The sequence below is a fragment of the Helianthus annuus genome, chromosome 3 (assembly GCF_002127325.2).
Source record: "Helianthus annuus cultivar XRQ/B chromosome 3, HanXRQr2.0-SUNRISE, whole genome shotgun sequence".
Lineage (NCBI taxonomy): Eukaryota > Viridiplantae > Streptophyta > Magnoliopsida > Asterales > Asteraceae > Helianthus > Helianthus annuus.
In genome coordinates this window covers 112878701-112906427 of record NC_035435.2, presented here as the reverse complement: position 1 = coordinate 112906427, position 27727 = coordinate 112878701, and the positions used below count along the sequence as shown (strand labels likewise).

The 27727-nt window shown below is 36.9% G+C and overlaps 1 protein-coding gene and 1 long non-coding RNA gene across 3 annotated transcripts; one reads left to right on the top strand and one right to left on the bottom strand.

Moving 5' to 3' along the window:
* Window positions 1-2581: 2581 nt before the first annotated feature.
* Window positions 2582-5191, bottom strand: LOC110929386 (serine carboxypeptidase 1). Of its 2 annotated transcripts, XM_022172540.2 has the most exons (7): window positions 5115-5191; window positions 3870-4249; window positions 3696-3803; window positions 3340-3611; window positions 3006-3251; window positions 2822-2928; window positions 2582-2734 (listed from the first exon to the last, which is right to left on the bottom strand). In XM_022172540.2, the coding sequence occupies exons 2-7, from the start codon at window positions 4225-4227 to the stop codon at window positions 2692-2694; spliced, it is 1134 nt and encodes a 377-aa protein (XP_022028232.1). In that variant the 5' UTR covers window positions 4228-4249; window positions 5115-5191; the 3' UTR covers window positions 2582-2691. The 2 variants fall into 2 exon arrangements, with proteins under 2 accessions (XP_022028232.1, XP_035844260.1); XM_035988367.1 differs by lacking the exon at window positions 5115-5191 and having other exon boundaries at window positions 3870-4318.
* A 17193-nt stretch (window positions 5192-22384) lies between these two features.
* LOC118490611 lies at window positions 22385-23838 on the top strand. Its single transcript, XR_004889548.1, has 5 exons — window positions 22385-22626; window positions 22704-22818; window positions 23288-23416; window positions 23502-23605; window positions 23691-23838. It is a non-coding gene; the product is annotated as an uncharacterized LOC118490611 (long non-coding RNA).
* The last annotated feature ends 3889 nt before the right edge of the window (window positions 23839-27727 follow it).

The following is a 27727-nucleotide window of genomic DNA, read 5'->3' as shown; positions in this document are numbered from 1 at the left end:
AGTATGCTAAAGGCAATGAACATGCCACAGAACTTTTGGGGTGAAGCAATACGACACGCGATATACGTACTAAACAGGGTTCCGACAAAAGCCCTGGTGAACAAGACACCATATGAAGCATTGAAAGGAAGGAAGCCAAATTTAGAACACTTGAAGGTTTTTGGCTGCACTGCTTATGCTAAGGTACTACCACTTCAACAAAAGAAGTTAGATGATAGAAGTGCACCTATGGTTTACCTTGGAATAGAAGAAGGATCAAAGGCATACAGATTATATGATCCAGCAAAGAATAAGATATGTGTCAGTAGAGATGTAAAGTTCATGGAAGGTCAACCATGGAACTGGAATAGTTATATGGAAACGGTAGATTCAGGGAATCCCGAATGGACGAACTTTGTCATTCAAGAAGATGACATACCACCAGAATTAGAAGAATATGAACCAAGTAGTCCAGGTAGCAGCGGGCCACATCATGACGATTCAGGAGTAGGTCAGACAGAAGAACAAGACTCCTATGTAACCCCGCCAGCACATTCGTACAATCAGAACTCAGTAGGAAATACAAGCAATCTATCAAGTGGAGGTCCATCCACTTCTGAAAGTGTAACGGAGAGTATCAGTGACACTCCAGTAAGATTAAGAAGTCTCGAAGACCTGTATGAAGAAACAGAAGAGATTCAACTAGATCCACATGAATTATTACTCGCTGAAGAAGAACCAAGGAATTACAAGGAAGCATCTAGTGACAGAAAGTGGATTGAAGCAATGAAGGCTGAATTAGACTCAATAAACAAGAATAACACTTGGAATTTGACGGAGTTACCAAGAGATCACAAAGCAATAGGTTTAAAGTGGGTATTCAAGACTAAGAAAGATGCAAACGGAAATATTGTCAGACACAAAGCAAGGCTAGTTGCAAAAGGATATGTTCAGCAACACGGAATAGACTTTGACGAAGTCTTTGCACCAGTAGCACGTATGGAAACAGTACGTCTAATGTTGGCTTTAGCAGCATATCAAGGTTGGGAGGTACATCATCTAGATGTGAAATCTGCATTCTTACACGGAGACCTCAAAGAGGAAGTATATGTATCACAACCAGAAGGTTTTATAAAGCCAGGAAATGAAGGAAAGGTTTACAGACTATCAAAAGCACTGTATGGATTGAGACAAGCACCAAGAGCTTGGAATACGAAGTTAGATCAAACCCTAAAGTCACTTAACTTCAAGAAGTGTACTTTAGAGAACGCAATCTATACAAGGACGAGTGAAGCTTCTACGCTAATAGTTGGAGTCTACGTTGATGACTTGATAGTCACTGGAACATCAAAGAAGGAGATAGACATCTTCAAATCTCAGATGAAGAACAAATTTGATATGAGCGATCTAGGATTGCTAGCATACTATCTGGGAATAGAAGTAATTCAAACAGGGGGTGAGATAGGCATCAAGCAGACAGGATATATCAATAAGATACTCAAAGACGCTGATATGTTATCCTGCAACGACACGAAGACACCCATGACTCCAGGAACTCAATTAACAAAGACTGAAGAAGGAGATCTAGTGGATGCAACACATTACAGAAGCCTGATAGGTTCTCTCAGGTACTTATTGCATACAAGACCAGATCTATGTTACCCAGTCAGTCTACTTAGTAGATTCATGCAAGAACCAAAAGAACAACACCTGAAGGCAGTAAAGCAAATACTACGTTACATCAAAGGAACTAAAGAGCATGGAATCATCTACAGAAGACAAGGAGGATGTAAGATCACAGGTTATAGTGACAGTAGTTTTGGAGTTAATACAGACAAAGGAAAAGGAACAACTGGTCTGGTATTCTACTTTGGAGAATCACCTATAACCTGGTGTACACAGAAGCAACAAACAGTGGCACTATCATCATGCGAATCAGAATTCATGGCAGCCACTGCAGCAGCATGTCAAGCACTATGGCTTAAAAGATTGTTAAGTGAAATCACAGGCTGGAAGGAAGAGAAGATAACACTCAGAGTAGATAACGTTTCAGCAATAGCACTTATGAGAAATCCAGTCTTTCACGGAAGAAGCAAGCACATTGACACACGCTATCACTTCATAAGAGAATGCGTGGAAAACGAAGATATCACTGTGGAACACATAAGTGGAGAACTACAACGAGCAGATATACTAACAAAGGCACTAGCAAGGATCAAGTTTGCTACAATGAGGGAACTGCTCGGAATTCAAGATTTAAAGCAACTCATGGATGTTCGAGATTAAGGGGGTGAATGAAACCGGTTAATCTCTTAACATCATGTACATAGTTAGATAGTTAGAATTATTATTAAGTAGCGGTTACAAAGTACGAGGACCAGAATTGACAAAATGGAAGATGGAAACTACCCTCAATAACCGAATGGGTGTGTCTCTACACACACACCATTTCGGAATCGATGCAAGGAAAAGAACAAAGGGACGCGACTGTTGATCGAGTGGACAATATTCGACGCACCTCTTCAAGATTCAATCACAACCACATATCCAAGAGACGTGTCCTTTCACGAAGAGACGCAACTATTCACTCGTACCCGTAGGAAACTATAAATAGGATAGATTGTTTTCATTTGTAACATATACTCTCAATTCGATTTGTAAACATTCATTTATTTATTACAAGTTATTGTTATTCAAGTTATTCACGCTCATTTAGAGATCAAGATCCAAGTTCGGGCCAACACTGATGAAGTCACTGCATTCAAAGACAATTGTTTTTAGCTAGATGATGTGTATCCATAGGTATTGGAAGGACATTTTTCAGATCAAAGATTTGTCTTACTTGCAAGCTTTCCATTGAACTGGTTTTGCATGAAGCGACTGTTGCACAATAGGATTGTTCATGTATCCAAGAACATAATTCTCACTACATGGATCGAATCCTGATATCTGTATCAATCATGTGCGTTACTTCCATGTGAATATATTTTTTTCTAGTATATATGTGCGTTCATATCAAATCTTACTGATGGAGTGTTGGTGCTAAATGTTGAGCATAAAGGGGTATAGATGTCAAAGAAGTAGATGTTGCTTTTAGCAGCGAGTGCCTGATTTTGATAGTCATTGCATGCATCGGTTATGATTGCACCTTCGGAAAAGTTGCAGTTGGAAATGATCCCTTCATGGATTTCATCAGAAATGATGGCGTATGTCCAAAAATAGTCAAACATTCCTGTGTTTCCTGTTTCATTATCGACATATGGATTTCCGATCTGAAGCATATCAACATAAACATGTTCATTCTTGTCTTCAGTATCGAAAATTAGTTTAATTAAAGTTTCTAGTAAATCCAATACTTACAGCAATTCCTTCAAGGTTAATGACAGTTTGATTGGTGATCTTGTTGTTTTGAAGAATTAATTGCGCGAGTTGAGGTACATAATGCCCTGCGTAGCTTTCTCCCGTGATGTAAAAATCTCTAGTTTTGTATTCCGGGAATCTTTCTAACCAATTAACTAGAAACGTATAAGAATCTCTTGCGGTTTGTGCATCACCAGTTACATAATCGGAAGACGTGTTGGAGTAAGAAAATCCAACTCCAGCCGGGGATTCCAAGAAAAGGACATTTGCAACTGCAAAGGTGATAATCCATAATTTCAAACATGTTCTGTTTTCATTATCTTTATGAAAGATATATATGATTCTTAGTTTCTTACCATTGTTCCATGCATATTTATTATGTGACAGTGTTGTATTATCAGCATTGACTCGAAACGGTCCAAGTTCCAACATGGCCCCGCCTCCAACCGAAGAGCAGCCTGGCCCTGCAATGATTTAATGTCTTTTTAAATTCTTGAACACAAATGACATTAGATTTAGGAAAATATTACCTCCAGTGAGCCAGAGTACAAGAGGATTAGTGGAAGAGTTGATGGGTGATTCTGCAAGATAGTAAAACAGTGCTCTTCCATGGTCCGGGTCAACGGTAACATACCCTGAGTACTGGTCAAAGTCTGTTCCGGCTGGCTGACCTGGCAAGCTGGATATTTTGTCGGCATCCTTCAACCCTCCTTGTGGGCCCATGTATACTTGTGAGGTTGAATACTCGCCTAAGTAATCTTCATTACTTACATGATTCAATACCGATCCTCTGGAACGTGTGCTCTTTACAGCGTTCTCTAGAGGGTCGTATCCGTAGGCAAATACAAGTAGACTGAAATGAAGAGACATTCGAAATGTGATCTTCATTGATTATAGATATGTTGTCCTGCTGTTTAGATGATACAAAAACATTTATATATACGTATGAACATTTTGGGAAAACAAGGTTTCTTCTTGTTGACCTTACGGTTTGACCTGATTAAAAATTGGGAATACTTTCACCTAATGGTAACCAAGTTTATTGGGTTTCCTCTCAAGTCACTGACACTTATAACCTGTAACTACAAAAGCCATTCAAGTTTCAATAATTTTCAATTGATATAAAATTCTTTATAAATGTTAAAACTAAGTGACCAAATGGAACAAATATGTATCTTTGTTACTATCTTGGTTATTTTTCTTTTCAAGTTTAACTTGAAATAGAAAGTAATTGTGAAGACAAAATTTCACAACAATAAAACCGTATTGAAACTTGAGTGACTTTTATAATTAAGAAAAAGCATGAGTGTCTTCACTAAAGAAATATTGAAATTTGGTTAGTGTTTTATGATTTTATCCTTTTAAAATTATGTTTAATTGTTTGAAACCGAAAGATAGCAACATATGCTATATGAAGTTTTTAATATTATAGCCAAAAATGAGAAATAAAGTACCAAAACACCAAACAGTGGCGAACCTTGAGATTTTCGACCCCTGGTCGAAAACGTATATACCAAAAAAATTCTATAAAACCGGGGGTCGAAAACGTATATACCCAAAAATTTCTATACGAAAACTACATACTCTCCACTACTGAGCGAAAAATTCGGGGGTCGGCCGCCCCCTCCCGCTCACTAAAAACTGCGCCCCTGACATCAAATACGACTAGCTCGGGTGTGTTGTCTGACTGATAAAGATGAGACATAGAAATGAAATAACAAATCCGAGTTCATTCAAGAACCAAAATAAATTCAAGGGAGTTAGATTTGACTAACCTGGTTACTGGAAATTGGAAAATTTGCAGAGAATCACCACTGGAATATTAACAAAGTACGGTAATCTTATATGAAATGATTGATGACAAGTATAATAGTCAACAATGGGAAATTACTCTATAAAAGCCCAACAACTCCATAAGTCAAGTTGATGTTGATGGAAGGAAGAATGGGATTAACACTTAACACCTGACATCTGTATAATATAATATCATTCTCATATTCTTTTTTCCTTTCCTTCAAACATAGGACACAATATAAAATACCCATTTAATAAGACTTTAGACACAAGAACCAGATATTTGCAATTTTAATCCCTAGTTTGATAATTTGTAACACTTAGCTATTGACCCATAGAGATAACGTATGCATTCATTTCGACACAAATGATTCTTGCACACCATCTTTTGTATAAATGCCCCAGTGTAGCTAACATTATATGTCAGTATGTCAGTGTTGTGAATGATAATCAAAGAAGATCAAAAGAAAGGACTGAATCTCATTGATTTATTTCATTGAATTCTAACTTTTACGGTTACAATGCAAAGATTAAATATAAAACCAAAGACACATAAAAAGGAAACCTAATAATAGCAAATCTCCTAAATCACGACAGAATAGGAAACATAATATTTGAATGATTTCTTTTCTTTAACACTCCCCCTCAAGTTGAATTATGGGATTTTCAAAATTCAACTTGGCCATTTGGGTTTTGGCATTTGGTTTTGTTTTGGGTTTTCGGTTTTTTTTTGGGTTTTTGGTTTTTGGGTTTTGGTTTTTTGGGTTTTTGGGTTTTGGTTTTTGGTTTTTGGGTTTTGGTTTTTGGGTTTTTTTGGGTTTTGGTTTTTTTGGGTTTTGGTTTTTTTTTTTTTTTTTGTGTGGAAACGTAATACTTCGCCTTTTAGGATGCTCAGTGCCACGTCCATCCATCCTGATCTTCAACCTCAGATGTGCCTTCATTTTGAACACTAATTATTTCTTTAGAAGCATTACTGCCGCCATCCTTCTCATCGCTGTTGTTACCTATGGCAATGACAATCTTCCCCTCTTGATTCGGGTTCTTAGTTTTGTGGTTGTCACTCCACCAGTCAGGGAAACCCACGATTTTAAAGCACTGCTCTTTGGTGTGTCCCTTCATATCACAGTGACTACATTTCAGTTTGGATTTGTCGATTCGGGATAATGATTTTCCAGTGAAGTCTGACCGCCGCTGTCCCTTCGTGATTAACCCCTGTCCATCGATTTCAGTGATTTCGCCAGCGACAAGCCCCGCTGCCACGCCGGACTGAGAAGTTTCAGAGATGGTACCAAGGATTCCTTGATGTGCCATCTCCTTCCTTACAGCTGCATAGGCTTGCTCAACCGAGGGAAGGGGATCCCACCGAAGGATTTCTCTTTTGACTGGGTCAAACTTCCTATCAAGAGCATTCAGGAATTGGAATAATTTTTGTTCAGACCTGATATTGTTATATGTTGCTATGTCAGCAGAGCAGGTCATTGGATTCGGATCCCTTCGATCTATTTCTCCCCAAATGCCTTGTAACTTAATCCATAAATCTTCAAGGGCGGAGCCATTTTGCTTGAGTTCGTTTGCTTTGACGTGTAAATCGAAGGTTTGTAGTTTATCTTTCCCACTGCTATATGTAACCACCAATGCGTCCCACAACGCCTTCGCAGTGGGAAACTCGGTGAGGTTACCGGCTAACCCTGGTTCAATGTTTTGTATGAGCCACGAGAACACGACTAGATCGTCCTGTTCCCGCTGCTCGTATTGTTCATCTGACGGATCTGGTGGGGCAGGTTTTCCTGTAATATGGCTCAACAGGCTCTTAGATTTCCCCCTATAGCGACTCGAATCATTCGAGCCCATAGAGCGTAATTTTGACTATTCAGCTTGATACTGATCTTCAGGCTATCGGATAAGGTTTATTTTGGTGTTTGAGATGGGGTATTAAGGTTGGTTCGAAGAAGATTCGCAAGTTGAATTGCGAGATCGTCATTGTTGGTACGGTTGTTTGGGCTATCATCTCCGGACATAGCAGCTGTGTAAACGCTGGACACTTGAACTCGCGTTCAAGATTTATCAATTACGCTGGATAATCGAAGCCGGGCCCGTTCTCTTATCGACGTATTTATTAAATACACCGTGCCACTTGAACTCGCGTTCAAGATTTAAAGCCGCCCGAAAAACAAATCTGTTACGGGCGTATTTATCACAAAAGGAAACTCCAAGGTTAGGGTGTTTATCGCAAAAAAAGGAGGTGGCGTATTTCTCAAAAAAGGGAATTAGGGTTTTGCAGAGAAGCGGCGGTTCAATGGAGATCAACGGGACTTTTTTATCAGGATCGAATTTAGGGTTCTGCAGATCAATGGGACAGTTGTGAGACTAGTCGTGAAGCTAAGACAAGTTCTAATGTTTTTCAGATCTGATTGAATAACCACACGCCGTCTGTTGAGAGCTTCGCCGTAACTTCGCCGGAACTGAGTGATGATCTGAGTTGAGCGGATTGAATAACTGATTCGCCGGAGCTTTTAGGGTTTTGTGCGGTGGCGGCGCTACTGGCTTGATATCGGTGGCTGCTGCTGCTGCTGTTCGATGAAAAAGAAACTTGCAGGTTTGATTTTGGAACTTGGATTTTGATTTTGGTTTTGTTTTTTCTGGTTTGAGATTGGATTGATGATGAGCAAACACAACAAGGATCAGAAACTCTGCTCTGATACCATGTTGTGAATGATAATCAAAGAAGATCAAAAGAAAGGACTGAATCTCATTGATTTATTTCATTGAATTCCAACTTTTACGGTTACAATGCAAAGATTAAATATAAAACCAAAGACACATAAAAAGAAAACCTAATAATAGCAAATCTCCTAAATCACGACAGAATAGGAAACATAATATTTGAATGATTTCTTTTCTTTAACAGTCAGATCACTCACATACTCATCTATAAATAGAAGATCACCAATTTATGTCAATCTTTTCATCTTATTATAATTGCCGCACATACAATATTGATACAACTTATGATCACTCACGAATATGATAAGCTGTAACGTAGATTTAAAGTAATAGTATTCTTGAAGTTTTGCTTGGTGACCCCCAAGAAGGAAGTGAAGAATTAAAGCGCGCCATGCTTCGTAGCTTGGGACGAAATGTCCAGCTCCTCCTATGGTTACTGATGTCAGGTTTTGGTATCCCACAACATATCCATCAACCTAAATCGCATAAGTAAATTCCATATGTCATTTAGTATTAGAAAACTAGTTATATAAAGATCGAATAAAAGGCTTTCTACTTCCCCCTTGTACATCCATGGGTACCATGGTATTTTGACTGATGTTTGTAGTTTGTTTATACAATACCTACTTGTGGTCACTATAAGGTTATCAACGATTTTAGGATATTCGATTAACTTGTTGATAGATTAAATGAGTTAGTAGACAGTGGGATTACGGGCTTGATTTAGTTCTAATGATATTTGAGTTTATTATATAAACTAGGTTAGAACCCCCTGTGTTATACGAGTTGCGTAAATTTAATTTTATATAACAATTTTATATAAAAAAGATATATCTATAAAAAAAACTCGTATATTACACGTATTGAATAGAATATAATGTCATATGTTAACACATACAATCATCAAGTTTATCTTTTGATTAAAATGAAATTTGATGTACTATTTACTTAATATAACATTTTACTTTGTTTTTTTATTTTGCATAAATGTAATTTTCTATAATAAAAATAAAAAAATATATCTTTAAAAAAACTCGTATGTTGCACGTGTTCAATAAATATAATATCATATGTTAACACATATAGTCGTTAAGATTTATCTTTTAAAAATGAACTTTGAATCTACTCATAATAAAAACAAACGTTTATCCTTATCTAAATTTCTGTTTAAAATTATTTATAGAAAAAATAAATATTTATTCTTATCTAATTTTTTGTTTAAATTTATTATTATTATTTAATATGATCATAATAAAAACAAACGTTTATCCTCTAAATTTTTGTTTAAAATTATTTATAGATTAACAAATATTTATTCTTATCTAATTTTTGTTTAAAATTATTATTATTATTATTTAATATGAGAGATAAATAGGAAAATAAGGTGAGAATGTATTAGGAAGTGATAGTGTTAAAAAAAATTATTTATTAGTATAGAAAGATAATTGAGATGGGCCAATCACTTTGTTTAATTACTTTACGTGGACTTTAGTGGATAAAATTATATTGTTTTAAATTACTATAGAAGTGTTTTTATTAAGGTCCATCATTATAAGAGTCAACAAATTGTTAAAAGTAATTTGGACTGGATGTAGTCCATTAAGTTGATTTGATTTGTTTGTTGGGCCAATGAAGTCATATTATGACTTCTGTTCTCGATCAAACATAGACGCACGAAAGCGAAATACATTTACGGTTACATATGGGCGATTTTTTATTCTAGATGACAAAATCATTAAATACAATTTTCTTCAAGAGTAATCTATGTCTAATCCGATAAATCAATGTGTAGCACGTAAAATAGGTTTATCAGATAGTTCTCGAACAATTCAGAGATTAATCCAAGTTTCATCAATTTAATTTCAATTCAAATCGGTTTCTGGTTTGTTGATTCTTCGAATTACTTGTTCTAGCCTACATATACAACACCAGTTTATTTTGTTAAGTATCTCCACTGGCCATTAGATCTTGTATCACATGTAACACTGTAAAAGGCATGTCCTACTAGTTTATATTGATGAAGTCACTGCATGTGACACCACGTGAAAACAGTGGCGGAACACTTTTTAACCAGGGGGTCGTAGTGGAAAAATTTTCACAATCGGTATAACAATAATTCACCTTATTAAAGTATCATTATTTGAATGATTTGATTTTTTTATTGAACGGCAAAAAATCTCACGTGTAAACTCACCATGTTCGGGGCTATGTCCAAGGTCGAATCCTCGACCGCCATGAGATCGCCCCCCCCCCCCCCATGCGCGGGAACCAAATGCAATTCGTAAAATCTCACCCTTTGTCAGGTTTGAACCCGGTATTAAAGCTCGGATTTGTCTCTTCACCCAGATGTCACTCGAAAAATAGCCCAAACAGAAATCAAACCTGTGCTATATTGGTTATAGATTTTCTTTTTAGCTGATTATGTTTATGAAATTATCTCTACCTTATTGATAAACAATATAGCTAGTTATAAGCTTTTTAGTTAGTATATGATATAAATTATGAGGAAAGTTATATATCATACTACAACAAAGTAAATGATAATTACTATATGTTAATATTAAATTTACAATAAAGTACTCAAATACGAAAAAAAAACTAATGTTTCCTATACTTTTTTTTTATTTACGAAACTAATAAAGACAAAAAATATATGAATTTGAATGACAACGAAAAAAGAAAAAAAAACTAATTAAAGTGGTCATATCACACATATTACTTTAATATTATAAAAAGCTTTGCAGACTCAAAACCCAATTGACCCTTTATTTCTGTCTTCCTTCTTTTTCCACCGGAAAGTACAGAGCTCGTCACCGGTCACCGGAAAGCTCCAAAGATGCTATTTTTACTCTTCTTTTTCTTCATTTTAACTTCTCTAGAAAACAGAAATTGAAGGGTCAAGCTATAAAATGGTTTTTCGTTCGACATATAAGTTAACATAAATCTTGGCCGCCGGAGGGTCAACTGACCCCCCTGACCCTCCCATGGTTCCGCCCCTGCGTGAAAACATTGTAACTCACTAGCTTGTCAGTGGTTGCGCTCTAAATTTCGGGATGAAATTTCTTGAAACTTGAGGATAATGTGATACTTCGGGTTTTCCTGCACATTCCTTTCATGATTGTAACTATGGGATTTAATAAACAAGAATTAAATTGATACTTAATGAATTGATTATATGTTATTTATGTGAAAACGTGTAAACTAAAAATTATAATATATTTAAGTAAGCTATTACATATGCGAGTGTATATATATGGAGGTGAGTCGAGACCTCTCGGTTCCGACTCGAGACCTCTCATGATTTCGACTCGGGATTTTCCTTGGTCCCGTACACTCTTACTGGACTCGCACACCCCTCATTTGTTGGACTAATGGACTGAACACGCATAACCTGGCCCAATACCACAGCCACTCGAAAACCCTACTTTTGGAAGGTGTATAAATACCCTACATCAGCCGACATTGGGAATGTTGGCAGCCTTCATCATTGGCAGCAATCCCCAAACATTCTCTCATCCCCTCTCTCTCTCTCCTTATCCACATTCTCTCTCTAGAAAACCCTAAAATACACCAAACATTCTCCACTTTTCTTGGAAATTGGCGGCAATAACCTTGAAGATCAACGACATTCCTTCCTTTCTTTGAAGCATCATCCTCCTCATTTTCATTACATTTTTACATCTCAAAACCCAGGTTAGTGAGCTCTCTAAATGAACATACTTGATGAAATAATTGCTTGAATGATTGTACATAATGAACATTAAACAAAATAAAGAACTTGGATAGATTGATGATTCGTGTAATAACATTTCTGTGTGGGTATTTATAAACATGATAGTGTGATCCTTGTTTAAAGATGTTCTTGATGCTTGATTGGATGTTTGATATGATAATGTGTTCATAAAGATATCCTTGTGTTCTTGATAGAATTTATAGGGATGAATCCAGATCTGTGCTCGATTGATATAGGGATTAGGGATTTGTTTATGAATGATGATGATGAGCTTGTTTACGAATCCGTTTGTAATGCTTGTCTTAGTGATTAAAGGACTTAGTTTGATTCAATGTTCTTAAGATGATGTTCCGTGAGAAGATTTGAGTAGATGAATTATCATTGAGCTTCGATATTACATTAAATGTGTCAAGTGTGTTTTAATAAAACAGTGATTGGATGATCTGTTTTCATGATGAAACTTGATACTGTTTGAATGTTCTAAAAATATTTTAAATTTTGTGTTTTTGATCTGGTTTAGAGCTTGTACGGATAAAAATAAGTGTTAGTGGATTTTGATTGGTTTATGCTGAATCGGATAGGGTTTTAGAAGTTCCGACTGAGATTGCGAGTCAAAACCTGTACGGTTGCGACTCGAGATCATTTCAGTTACAACTCGAAACAAGACATCACACATCAGGGGACTCGAGACTGGTTTGGTTGCGAGTCGAGATCTCTTTGATTTCGACTCAAAGCCTAACTCGAAACCTCAAGGTTTCGACTGATGTTTGGCAACTCGAGATCTCATGGTTTCAACTCGAGATCCTTTTGGTTGCGACTCGAGATCTCTTGATTTCGAGTCAAGATCTCATGGTTTCGACTATGGCCCCTCTGGCAACGTACAAGCAACTTGGGTTGTGCACTGTTTACTTTTCACGCATTGGGCTTAGTTATAAGTATGGCCCACATGCTCTACATGTTATGTAACAGTTTGATCTGCATGCTACATGTTAGATACGTGTAGGATATACGTGGATTATTTGCATACCAACCTAATAACAATGGTAACCATAATAGGACGTGATTGACCAACTGTTTAAATAAGTAAACTATCTGGCGAGCAAACCGAGGTGAGTTCACAACTTTTACTAAAAGCATGCGTTCCCGGTGGTTGGGAAACGGAACGAAAAACATTGTCTCCTTGCATGGGATACAAACAACGCTATCTCCTTGTGTGGGGTACAAGTAACTTTTCTCCCCTTATGTGGGACGCTCAGTTAATTACTATTTAAATTAGATGCATCAAGTGTACTAAACAAAATTCTATCACGAAAGTCCCTACTTATGATACCGATCAGTCACCGATGCCAGGCGAACGGGTTTTTAGTTGATAGCACTATTTAGCTTTCACCAACCTCACACCGTGCCTGTAGAGGATCGGTCGTGAACTAATAGACTCAGGCAAAACCGTCGATGATGATAGACATTGACAAAACAAGGCAAACAAACACGAGGTCGCAGAGTATTTGGTATAACGCAGTTTAGTAGCTTACATATGGGGTAGCTCCCCATGGCATGATATAAATGAGTTTTTATGGAATTAAAACTGGACAAACTCGTGAACTCGCCAACTTTATGTTGACACCCTACTGCATGCTTTGTAGGTACACAGTGACTTAGGAACTTGCAGCTTGGGGAAGTGTAGTGGTCGTCTTAACCCATGTTGGGTTCCTTTAATAAATATGAACTGTGAACTTATGTTTGAACCATTTTACCTATGCTTCTGCTGTTCTTTTAAAATGTTGTTTTGAACTTAAGAACTTTGGACTTAAACTTTAAGTGTCACTAATTATTGGTTTGGTGAAATTATTTTCCGTATTATAATAATTGTTCAATATGATTGGTGGCTTGATCCTGGTCAGTCACACGCCTCGCGGTGATACTCTGCATGTGGAATTTGAGGGTGTAACACTGCATTCAAAGACAATATTGAGCAAGGTGATGTGTATCCTTTCTTGTTTCAAACTCTTCAAAATATGAACATTTTTTATATCATAGGTTAGTACTACTTGCAAGATTCTGATTAAGCCGGATTTACATGAAGTGACTGTTGCACAACATGAGTGTTCAAGTATCCAAGAATATAATTCTTAGTGCATCAATTGAATCCTAATATCTGTATCAATCATGTGAATTACTTCCATGTGAGCATAAAGGGGTATTACTAAATTGTGAGCATATCTCTCCAGATGTGTCTGATCAAATCTCACTGATGGAGTGCTATTACTAAATTGTGAGCATAAAGGGGTATAGATGTCATAGAAATGGATGTTGCAGCAGAGTACGCGTGCTTTTGATAGTCAATACATGCATTTGTTATGGCTGCACCAATATAAAAACTACAGTTGGAAATGATTCCTTCATGGATTTCATCAGAAATGATGGTTTGTGTCCAGAAATAGTCAAACAATCCAATGGCTATTGTTTCATCATCAACATATGCATTTACGAGCTAAAGCATAACATGGATATGTTATTCTTCTTTTTTAGTATCAACAAATAGTTTACAATTTCTAATAAATACAATACTTGTAACAATTCCTTTAAGTTTAGTAATAGTTCGGTTGGTGATCTTGTTGTCTTGAAAGACTAACTGTGTGAGTTGAGGCACATAATGCCCTGCATATCTTTCTCCCATGATGTAAAATTCTCTAGTTTTGTAGCCCGGGAATCTTTTTAACCAATTAATTAGAAGCGTATATGAATCTTTTGATGTTTGTATATCGTCAGTTATATAATTTGAAGACGTGTCCAAGTAAGTAAATCCAACTCTAGCCGGGGATTCCAAGGAAGGACACTTGCATATCTTTCTCTTCTCGTCCCTTTCTTTTCTTTATTTTTCTCCTTTACCTGAACTCTAGAACACGAAATTACATTATATTTTTTCGTTCCCCGATCTTTCTTTTCTCTCTTTAATTCTCTTTCCATTCTTTTCTTTCATTTATTAAACTCAGGCACACATCAGATTTTGGAACCATTTTTAAAGGATCTATTTTTGAGGAGACAAGATAAGGTAGAGGAACTACAGTCAATGCACAGTCTGACCATGCCATACACCACTCGGCCCCTTCACCGTTTTCAACATTCATTTCCTCAATCTAATTACTTGTCTGCAATTCAGTCAACATGAAGGAATAGCCTCGATGAGTTGTCCTACTATCTATAGGGAAGACACCTTGGAGAAATTAACCATCTGGGGCGTACCATCGAAACTTCCGAACCTTGCTGGAGAATTTCTTGTTTCAAAACTAAAATTTGAATCACAGACAAATGGGGTTGCAAAAGTTCTTTTATCATTCATGTGTGTTCTGAAAGTGGTTTGTGGTATTAGTTCTTGATAATTACAATATGAAACATAAACCCTTTATATAGGGAAAATATAATGATGTCCCTAGCACTAAAATAGGAACTGCTATACATAATACAAAAGAATATATATCCTAAATATATGTGTGTATCCATATTTAACGGATATACCACATATACGGTGCTAATATTCCCCGCAGTTTGAGTGGGAGGAGGACAAACGCTTAAACTAGAACAAAAGGACTAAAACAACTGTCGCAAGAGGCCCTAGGTGAAGATATCTGCATACTGTAGAGAAGCGGTAACATGTAAAACACGTATGTAACCGACTCGGACCTTTTCCCTAACGAAATGGATGCCAATCTCGATGTGTTTAGTCCTCTGATGTTGCACAGGATTATCAGATAAGTATACAATGGAAACATTATCACAATAGACCACAAAGGCATGTTGCAGTGGTACGCGTAACTCAAGTAATAAATCTCTCACCCATGTAGCCTCGACAACCGCATTAGACACCATTGATACTTAGCCTCCACACTAGAGTGAGAAATTGTTGGTTGATGTTTTGAAGACCATGAAATAAAATTATCCCCAAGGAAAATACGATACCCACTAGTAGAACGACGACAATTCGGGCACCCGCCCCAATCAGCCTCGGAGTAAGCGATCAGTGAATGTGTACATGTTTTAACAATACGAAGACCACAGTCCGTTGTGCTCGGTATTTTTGGGTTTGTAGGCTTTAGGGTATTCAACCCTAGTTGTTAGGCCCACTTAGTTAACTTGTTGACTAAGTAGAAAACCCTAATCTTGTTTTGTAAATACCTATAATTGTAGTCTATGCCATTGTTCTTGAACCATTTTCTTCACACCTTCACATCTTCTCTCTACACTCTCTTTGGAGCTTGCTTCTGCGTTTGAAGCCTCGTTTCTAAGTTCTAATCTTCCTCTTCAAACATAAGTAAGTGTTTCTCCCAGTCTATTTCATTTTCTTGACATGTTATGAGCCAAAAGACAAGCAAACTGACTTTTGCTTTAACTTTCAATTCCGACCTTCTCGGTCAAGTCAAAGTTCAAAATGAACTTTGCTACGTGATCGTAATAATGAAGGTGTTAACCCTCACGATTACACCCTCTGGTCATCACGTTTAGTAGGCGAAATGACGAGTCAAACTTTTACGAAATAAAAGTAAAAAATGCATAAAAATGCATTTTACGACGAAAGAGTTTTCGGGTATTAAAACTTAAAGTTTTGACACCAAATCAGTTTTATAGCATTATTAGACATGTTCTAACATGTCTGGCTCGTCATTTCTAGTTTAGTGCTTATTCCTCGGTCGAAAGTCAAGCGGTTTGACATCTACTTTGACTTTCGAATCTGACTCGTTTAGTCGACCTTAGGATCCGACCAAGCCCATATATATGACCATAATTATATAGAGAATAACCGGTCCAACCAGGAACCAGAAAAGCCACCGGTCCGGTTTAAGAGAACAAACCGTTTTTACATATAGAGAATAACCGGTCCAACCAGGAACCAGAAAAGCCACCGGTCCGGTTTAAGAGAACAAACCGTTTTTACAAAGAACCGGCCGGTTCAGCTGAAAACCGGGTTCAACCGTGAACCTGGTTGACCAGTTTGCTTCATTAACGTCTGATTAGTTCATGAGGATGGTTGGCTTTACTTTATAGAGAAGATAAGCCTTACAATTCCTCTATGTGATCGATGTGGGATAATGTTGAAAATTTATATATAATAGAAGTCTTAGATTTCCTCCTTCTGATCAATGTGGGACACAAATACAATTAGTTGAAATTAAGTAAATCAAAAACCAAGTGCTAACCTTTAATAGAATCAAACGTGTGACCTTAGATTAAAGATAACAAATAGTTACCACTTTACTACCATAATGCGTGATGTCAGAAGTTGTATATCATAATATAAGTGATCTTAAAAATTACAAGTTTTGTCCTTTATCTTTATACCACTTTTCAGGTGGTGTCCTTTACTAGGTATTTTGTTGCAAGTTTGGTCCTTTACACCCAACCCAGTTAAAAAACCCTGTTAATTGTTGACAGGCGGTGTCCTTTACTAGGTATTTTGTTGCAAGTTTAGTCCTTTACCTAGGTATTTTGTTGCAAGTTTAGTCCTTTACACCTAACAGTTAACAAGGATTTTTAACTAGGTTAAACTTGCAACAAAATACATAGTAAAGGACACCGCCTGTCAACATTCGTTAAAAAGGACACCGCCTGAAAAGTGGTATAAAGATAAAGGACAAAACTTGTAATTTTTCCTAATTTTAATAAAATAAACTAGCTTTTGTGCCCGAACATTAATTTGATTCTGATTCAGTTGCATAATTCTTTTTTGGGGAAGAAAAAAATGTAAGTGTGGGGATATTTGATGTATTGCAAAATACATCCATTTATCGAGTTCAGTTGTATATATTTCGTGTTCTTTTGATAGTTTTTAGTAGAAAGTGTCGAAAAACGATAATTAAACGGCTGGAAATTAAGTTGCAAAGGAGTTCGAATTGTTGCGTTGCTGAAATTGGATTTAAAACGAAGGATTCTGAGGAAAGTGAGCTTTCACGTCGTGCGACAATAAGCTTGATAGGTGGTGGCGGGCCGTGAGGACTAAAAAATAATATTTTGGTTGAATATGATCGTCGCGCTGCGCGACTGCAAGAGGAAATACCCGTCGTGCGACGCGACGGGGTATCTTGGTAGGGGTGAGTAAGTTTAGGTCTGAACCGAAAATAACTAAGAACCGAACCGAAAATATACTGAACCCGACCCGAACCCAAGTACCTAGGTATTTAGATCGGTTCCATTTTTTCATATAAAATCGGGTCGGGTCGGTTCTCGGTTTTTTTCATGGTGAAACCCGACTTAGACCTATCGACCGGAACCGACCCTATACTTAGGGTAGTGAATCGGTTCTGTATTTTATGTTTGATCGGTTCTCGGGTCGTGTCGGGTAATGGTCGGGTAGGGTCGGGTTTTTCCTTTTGCTCACCCCTATATCTTGGCGGCGATAATTCGTTTTGAAATCAGGGTTCCACTATATATTGATCCTTAATCTCTCAAAACCGAGAACTTACGAATCAAGAAGCTTTTGGACAAATTTTGGAGATCTCTTGGAGCGTTTTCAAGTTCGTGGAGCTACCGGTTGAAGATATTGTCACACCCCCAAAATCCACCATGCGGAGTATCACCGCTTGGAGGCATGACATGACCAGGATCGAGCCACCAATCATATTGAACAACGTAATTAAGTAATTAAGACCAACCACAAAACAATTGGTGACCAAAAGAAAGTAACCAAGTTCAACTTAAACAACGGAAGTATAAAACGTAAGTCCAAAACATAAGTTCATAGTTCATAAGTTTAAAGTCCAAAACGTAGGTTTAATAAGTTCATAAGGATTAAATGTTTAACACGGGACATAACAACCCCTATTCCACAACAACCTCCTCCTCGTGCAAGCTCCAAAAGCATCTAGCGACCTGTAAGGCATGTAACAACGAGTCAACAACAAAGTTGAGTGAATTCACGTTTGGTTGTTTAGTTTTAAGTTGTTTCCGAAAACATGGTTTGTCTTTCGTTGGCGTAATTGCCGTGGGGGTTACCCCGTAGTTGAAAGTAAAATTAACCAGTTCATTCCTTATTACCCAAACCATATCCAAGATCAGTGGGGGCTTTCCCCATGTGAACCACTAGACCGTACCATATCGACTACTAACGCAAATAAGTTGTGCCCTACATCAGTGTCTATCATCACTGACAGTTTGCCATAGTCCATTAGTACACGCCCGTCCGAACGGCACGGTGTGAGGTTTGTTAAACCTAATAGCGCTATTAACTAATAACCCCCTCGCCATTGGCCTCGGCGATTAAGTCGATATAAAATGAGGGACTTCATGATAGAGTTTTGTCTAGTAAGTTTTAAGGTTGTTGTCCTACCCAAGGAGGACGAACGTACGTAGTTCTACCCAAGGAGAATACGCAGGATTAATATTGGCATCCTACCTATGGAGGATGGTCGTACATATCCTACCCAAGGAGGATATGTAGATTCCGTTTTAAATTCTTTTACCCATTCCCAACCACCGGGAATCCCATGCCTTAGAAAGTGTGTGAACTCACCTCGGTTTACTCAGTTAGGTTCTCAAATATAGCTAACAGTCAAAGTCGGTCAACCACGTCCTAGTAGGATTACCACTTAGTTTATTAGTGACTTCAAATAAGCACAAAGTTCCTACACACGTCTATCACATAACAAGCATCACATCAATAGTTCATGCTCATATCAACATTCCACCTATAGCTACTCGAGAACAGGCATACGATATTACACATATTACTTTTATTGACATATGACATGTTAGATCATCCTCAGATAATATACTCGACATTTAGACACGCAAATTACTACTTTTGTCATTTTAACTTAAATATCCAAAACTGGGCTGTTTTCGGGCATTTTAATAAAATAGTTAACTTGTTCCAAAAACTCCCAACTTTTTACAGAAAGTCTTAAACGATCTAAATATTATTGTGTAAAAATCTCGGGATTCAATTCATCACCAATATTTTATAAAAATTCATTTTCCGGACTGAAATCAAATTCTTCTTTTTCTGATTGCAGTCGACGGAATAATTTATTAAAAATTTATCGTAAGTCCGATTTATGAAATTCTAGTGGAAGGATTACAAATACATCAATGGTCATTTATAGTACAAATTTCATGACCTAGTTCTACTCAGGTTTCAAGTTATGATGAAGAATATAACACATATTTTCAGCAGCAAAAATGCAGCTTTAGCTGCTGTTACAAAACGACACTTTAAAAATAGTAAACGAAGTCCAAAAATTATGATTCCATTGCCATTAGAACTGTATTTCATAGTACATAAATCTAGGCTTCAGAAAATACAGTTTTCGTTTTATTAAGGTCCTGTTACAGCCAACTGAAGTTGGCTGTAATCACCAAACAACCTTCTGTTTTCAGTTTTTAACATTCTAAAGCGCGTTCGAGTGATTCCGTTAACATGTTTAGCGATAAATAATGATACTTACCGCAGATTATAAGTCCTTCATATCAGCACATAATCATCATACACCAAACAACATCATTTCTTCATGTATCATCTTGTTTAAGCTTATGTTCAAGTTTTAAGTGTAAGATCTTATGGTGTTCATATGTTTTCTTCATAATACATCTATTAACCACTAAAACAACATGTAAAATGGAAGGATCTAAGTTCTTACCACTAATTCAAGACTAGGGGAGTTTAAGTGTAGAAAAGTGATGGTTAATAGCAAATGGAGAAGGTCCTTCCACTTCCTAGAGCACCGAGCTTCGTTGTGCACCTTGTATCACCTATGTATGGCCTTAGAATGCTTGAAAATGATCAAGTGATGGTGGTGGTGGTGCTACTAGGGGGCGGCCGAGACAAGGAAAGGAGAAGGGAGGAGATGTGTGTGTTTTGATGTGTGTAAGTATGAGGGCTTGTGTCTTGCATGTTTACTTATAGTCCATATTTACTTTCTAACTCATGGTTAATGTGTTCTTTATGGTGCAACAAGATCTATTAAAATATTAGAACAAATCAAAAGGATGGGGCCCTTGTTGGCCGTCCATAGGTGGGGGGGGGGGGTAGTAGACTAGGTTCTAAACATAAGTTAGGTTATGGTAAAATTGTAAGTATGTAGTTAGGTTTCTAGTTACTAGATATTTATGATGTGTTATGATGTTCGAGAATCATAGCTAGCTTAGTAAAAGTGAAACAATGTGTTTAACAATATTTTTGTGTTCCGGGTAGTGTTCGGTTGTTCGGTTTGATACTGTTCCGTTAAAGTGCTTAATTAATCCGTAAAGTGTCCTATATATATCTATACTATATTAATAAGCATATCCCAAGGACTTCTTAAGGTCATAAGAATTTCCTTAAAACACCCCTAAAGCATGATGTACAAGTTTTTTAAGCACCATAAAACATCACTTTCCACTTATACCCTTTTACTCAAATAAAAATGGATTGAGATCTACGCCGTCCATTTTCAAAGAAGTACACCACACGGATTGGGATCTGCACCGTCCATTCAATTTTCAACTCCCGCTCATACCCAATTCCCCATACAGCCCTGTCTTCTTTTCATTTTTCATTTGCAGAGGATAGAGAGAACAAGAGAAGAGAGAATGTTAGAGAGAGGGAGAAAGAAAGAGGTATACAGGTGAAGATCGGAAGTAGCGTTGTGCTCAGGTATGTGTAATTTTCATCCTAATGTCCTTATCACCAGATCTCTAGGTTTTTCTTCACCTTCTTTTTTGGTTATACCAGGTTTATTCTTCTGTCTTAGCTCGCTTTCTCCATAGTGATGGTTGCTGAAGACGAAGCAGCAGCGATTAAGGTGGTTTTCATGGTAGTTCACCGTGGTTGTCGACCACTTGACCTTCCCAACGACTGAGGTTGTCGGCGACGACCTAGGGTTCATAATATGTAAGGTTTCTTATCCAGATCTACTTTCCAACCAGTTCAGATAGAATTTTGGGTATTTGAAATATGTGTAATCTTAATTTTCTGATTTTAGGTTTAGGATTCAATTACTTTCTTGATGTTTTTCTGTTTTAGAGTAATCCATGTCAACTTGAAAATTTGCAGCTAGAAAATTTTCTTTTAGATGCTTGTGGAAACCTAAAAGTTTCAGATTCTGGATTGAGTTTTCTTTCTCGACATGTTAGGGTAAGTAAAAGATGTTAACTTTTAATTGTTATTTGTGTTGAATCTTATATTGAATTCTAAATGAGAGAGAGAAAGAGAGGGAGAGAGGGAATGAGTCAGAGAGAAAGAGGGAGGGAGATTAGTTTGCTTGGTTGTTTTATTTGATAGCATAAACCAGTTGTTGACTTAACCGGGTAATGCATATTTTGTAGGTTATGATGGGACTGCAATCGATTAGGATGATTTGGCTCATGTAAGAACTTGTTTCATGATGTTTTATTTATTACAAGATTGTCGTTGTGTTTTTTTTTTGTCCGTTGTCGGCATTTGTTGTAGGGTGTTTATGGTTACGGGTATGCACCATATGGTGAAGTTGCGGTAGCCGGCGAAGATGGTGGTGTTGTTTTCTGACAGTTGAGCAGTGGCAACAACGATGAGTAGCGACCATAAGAACTCTCCAACATCACATGCAACTAAATAAGCGGCGACGGTTTAACGGTTTTTAGGTTAGATCGGAAGGCAGTTGGAGTTTCAGATGCGATCCTGGTCAAATAAGGGTTCCGGTGAAATTCCGGCAACACTGAGGTAAGATCTAACACCTTAGGTCATTTGTCCAATAGCATATCCTAACTCCGTCAATGGTCGATTTCTTGTTTTTATTTGACCTCAGATGAGTTTAGGCCATCTAGGGTTACTCTGACAGCGGTGGTGACCAGTTCTGGCGACGTCTTCGGCAGCACCCTCGGTGACAATGGTGGCTGTTGTCACCATTATTGAATTTCTAATATCAAGACTGTTGTGTCTGGTCTTTGTATAATTCACATAATTGGTAATTATTAACTTTCTTTATATTTATTTCATGGACACCTGTTGCCTTTCAGTATGGAACTGGAGCGATCTGATGTTTTTTAGCCAAGACTCTGTCAAACTCGGTGACCTGGTTGTAAAAGGGCGGGTAAAGATCGAAACATTCTGGTGTTTTTGAGTGAAATGTTTTCATTGATTTCTTATTGGTTATGCGTTTTTATGCAGGATTTTATAGAGGCAACCGGAGAGAACTTAGCATCACTTTCTTGGCAGCCAAGTTAGATTGTATACTTGATCTTGGACTTCCGGCGATATCTGTTGGGAAAGCTGTACCTGTTTGGTAACTAGGACTCTTCTTTATGTTTCATACTATGCTGATTTTTAGCTAACTTTTTTTAAGTTTTACCTATTAGAGATAAGATATTACCTAAATTGGTTGCCTACATATGGATTTAAATTGCTACCTCTACATTTTTCCCTTTTTTATAAGTAAAGCAATGATGATGACTGTTGTGGTTAATTAGTGAACACATGGTTTAATATGTTCTAGAGTTAATGTGTAGAATAGGACTTTTTTAGTTTTTATGCTAAAATTATCACCAACTACAAAGCCTTTTTTATCAAATCATAATAACTTGTCAAGATTCATTAGTGCTTTTTTACAATGACTTTGAATTTTAGTGGTTGATTTAGCATTTTGTTTTTAAGGGAAAAGGGTGTTTTTAGCTTTTACTTATATTGCCAATAAAGACGGTATCTGAATGAATGACATTTAACATGGTTTTTGTAATATTGTTTTCTTTTATCAGGTAGGTGTAGGTATCTGAATGCGTTGACATAGTCACTCAAACAAGCATTGTTCAAGATCTTGATGATAGACGTCAGGAGCTTCCCCTGTGTATTCTGCTTCCCCTGTGTATTCTGAAGCAACTTCACAAGTATGGCTCATTCGACTGTTTTGTTTTGTTTTTTAATTTTATTTTCATTATGGTTTGTGAATATTTTGCATGTCATGTTATATAGGAAGCATCAGGAAGCATCAACAACAGATTGAAGGGGGGATTTTTCCGGTCGTTTGAGTCCAACTGCACTGGAATCAGCTGAACTGTTTGTTCATATACCTTTTGGTGAGCAAAAATACAAACACTTAGTTTCTATTAATAATTTATTATGCTATTTGAGCGTTTGATCTCCATTTGTTTATCCTTGCAGGTGCTAGAATGTTTAATAATGACATGATTTTAAGAAGAAAATTAGAGGAACGGGAATTACACCAAGCGATCGAACTCCAAGATAGAAGATTAATGAATCTGCAGTTGGCTGATGCAAAACACCGTCTGTTTCAACGGAGTTTATCTCTAGGTGATGTCTTTTCTTCACCAACTCAAATAAAATAAAATCTTGTTTTCCCATCTGATAACAACAATGAAGAACTTGTTGAAGGATGAGGGCAATTGATAAGCTAAAGGATATGTTGGATCTGTTTGCCACCACCTCCTTCACCCCGCCGCATAGCTTCTTTGTTGTCGCCACCGTATGCCTCGGTTTTGTTTAGATCGGTGGCATGCGACTCTTTTTCTGTTAGATCTCTTGTCGACACTGTTGTCTTTTCAGATTTCCACCAGACATAGGGTTCCAACAACACTCAAGGAGTTCCGGTGAGGTTCCGTCGATAAGGTTAATTGCAAAGGCACATTAGTTTCCGGGGACTTCAAAAACATTGGTTAGTCACATATGCTTTGTGTTCTTCAGATCTTTCGCTTTAATTAATTTAAAACCAACCAACGATTACACCTATATACAGTATGCAAAAAAATCGGATTTCACGCTTCGTGGTGATAGTCTTTCATGGAAATGAAAGTATATTGGATTTCTAGGAAAAAGTAATCTGGATACTGGATTTCTGGGAAAAAGTAAGTGTTTTTCTCAGCCACTCATTTCTCCAACAATGGATTTAATCATAACATTGATTCATACATGTATATATACTGCAGTTTTGTGGAGAAGATGCTAAGGGTACAACCAATATAATTAAAAAAAAAAAACTCTTTCTTCTTATAAAAGCTTCAGATCTAAGCTCGGCTTTGCATTCGGTTGCACTCAGAGGTACATCAACTTGCAAGATTAGAATGTTTGATACACACTTTAATAGCAGTATCTGGATAGCAAGTGATGTTGATAATCATAATTGTAGGTCATTGAAAAGGATCTATACAACGTCATATCTGAAAAGGTAACACCAGTAGCTAGCTGGCGATTTATGCTTGGAAAATTTAAGAGTGACAGGCGTTGATTTGTTAAATGAGATGCAAAGAAGTGGAGGTAAACTCTAATTATTTAATGTTCATGTTTAGATTTAAAATTTCTTGTTTTTACATTTTCTGTTTTTTTTTTTTTTTTTTTGAGAATTTAAATTGAATAGTTGGTCAATCTATGGGATTTAATTCCCAATCTTTTGTCTTTTCAAAAAAAAAAAAAAATCCCAATCCCGTGTGGCTGTGTGATGTTTTTAGCTACTAAACACACCCTATGCAGACTGTTTGTATTGAGTGTTAGCAAATATGCTTACTACCTAGAGCTTGACACACCATCCCACCCCATGTATTTACTATGTTTTTATTGCCTAATAATATTTAATGTGGTGTAATGATGATTGTATTTGAGGGTGTTAGTGTGTTACACATGAAAAGATTTCATGCGATATGATTATGTATTATAATATTTTTATGCATTTTTTGTTCGGGAGCATAAAGATACCCAAGGACCTGAATAAAAACTAACACTGCAGAAAGAGCATGGAGCCATGTTTTAGCATGATTGGCTCACTTAGTTGGTCTTTATGTTTTAATAGCGATCTTATTTAACTTTTGGCTTCGTGCTGGCTCATGTTATATTCAATCTGAGCTCCAGTTGAAAAATCTAGATCGTTGGAATTTGTTTAGCCGAGCATAAATAGTTTTATTGCGCGGGTAATCCTCTATTTGCTAAAATGGGTTTATATATCAAAGTTCATTTAGATTATCTTTTTGTTTAAAATGAGTTATATATCAACCATTTTCTATAACGAATATATAAGTTTAATTTAGATTAATAATTTTTTTTGAATACTGAATACAAAATTTAAATAATTCTAGAAGTTAAAAGTCTATTATTAACTTTTGTAACTTAATAGTGTTTGTAGTTTTTATAATCATAACCTGAATGGAATACTAATGCGGTAAATAAGTACATCATTAACTACATTAATGTTTTTTAAATGATATATAAAGTAACTATTAGTACCATTTTTGAAAAATAGATAACCCTTTGTAAGAATTTGTAAAACTAAACAAGTAGTTAACAAGAACACCAATACCGATCCAATGTGAACCGTGATGCGTGAGAAATCTCCATTTAAAGAACTATACAATATATCACGAGAGAATAGATAAACTATCATCAAATAAGTACCGTGTTTCAAATGTCATCACCAAATGTGTAAAATCATCACCAGAAAAGGAAGATCAATAGTATATGGCGCACGATAAGAAAGTGTTAACTAAGTTGCTAAAGAAAGGGAGTAGAAAGCTTTTTATTTTGCCCAGGCTATTCACTACATCATCAAAGCAAAGAGAAGAAGGTTTTATGGCCATGAAAGGGTGTTAACTGCCTTTAAAGGCTCTTTTTTGTAATTTCATGTTGAGTTCATATATACAATTGATTATGTTTTGTAATCTTATTTGATGATCATTGGCTTTGTAGAAATTCATGCCCGTTTGTATGGTTCCAATAAAAATATTTTTATCATAAGGTTTGATATTTTCATCATAGCTTGTTAGGAAAAACAATCCAAGGCGGATTGGTTTGATTAGTTTTGAGCTTATGGTTGTGCTTTTGTTGGTTTGGCGCAGTTCGGTTTGTTTACATCCTTTTAAATCTCTTTTAATCCCCATGAATGGTTTTGAAGTACCATAACCGAAAATTTGGATTTTAGTTATGACCCAAGTGAACTGAACCTTCTCATGCACACCCTTAGAATTACTAACAAGTGTTGTGTTTTCCGTTGCATCACGAATTTGGTTTTAGTTATGTCTCAAAACCGAACCACCCTGTACATAGCCCTAAACTCACCAACCTAAGTGATATGTTTCCCGCTGCATCGCGCGGGTAAACGACTAGTATATATATATATATATATATATATATATATATATATATATATATATATATATATATATATATATATATATATATATATATATTTGTAACATTTTTAATTTTCAACACTCAGGAAAACATACCGGACTATTTAGTAACTTTTCTGTACACTACTAGTATGTTAACAAGCACATGTAAGTATAACACAGTAATCAGAAAGCAGTTAAATGATTCAGCATAGTTATCAAGCACTTTAATTATCTTTAATAAATTGTACGGATACATGGAATTATGAGGGTTGTCACATTCTCCCCCTGTTAAGAAAATTTCGTCCCGAAATTTAGCTCGTGGTTACTGAGGAAGCTAGTTATGTTGTGTTGGTTTCCTGGTTTTCCTGGGGTGTCACATCATCCCCCCGTTGATTTGGAATTTCGTCCCGAAATTCTGCAGTAGCTTTAGTCTCAGTAGTGGTTGCATTTTTCTTAAACAGCTGGGGATACTTGAGTTTCATTTGGTCTTCTCGTTCCCAGGTATACTCTGGGCCACGACGGGAATCTCAACGGACTCGGACGAGAGGTATTCTGGTGTGCTTGAGAACCTTAACATCTCGATCAGTAATCTCTACTGGTTCCTCGACGAATCGCAGCTGGTCGTCGATAGTGAGCTCCTTTAAGGAAACTATGAGGGTCTCATCTGACAGACACTTCTTCAGATTCGACACATGGAAAACATTGTGGACTCCGCTGAGTTCGGTCGGTAGATTCAGCTTAGGCGACCTTGCCAATTTTCTCAATGATTTCGAACGGTCCGACATAACGCGGATTGAGCTTTCCTCGTTTGCCAAAACGAACCACACCTTTCCAAGGTGAGACTTTAAGTAGCACTCGATCCCCAACCTGGAACTCGAGTGGCTTTTCATTTATCAGCATAGCTTTTCTGACGGTCGCGAGCTGCCGCCATTCGTTGTCGTATCTGAGCAATCTTCTCGGTTGTATCAACTACAAGTTCTGAGCCAGTGATTTGACTGTCTCCAACTTCTGCCCAACAAAGAGGTGATCGGCACTTCCATCCATATAATGCCTCGAACGGAGCAGCCTGGATGCTGGTGTGGT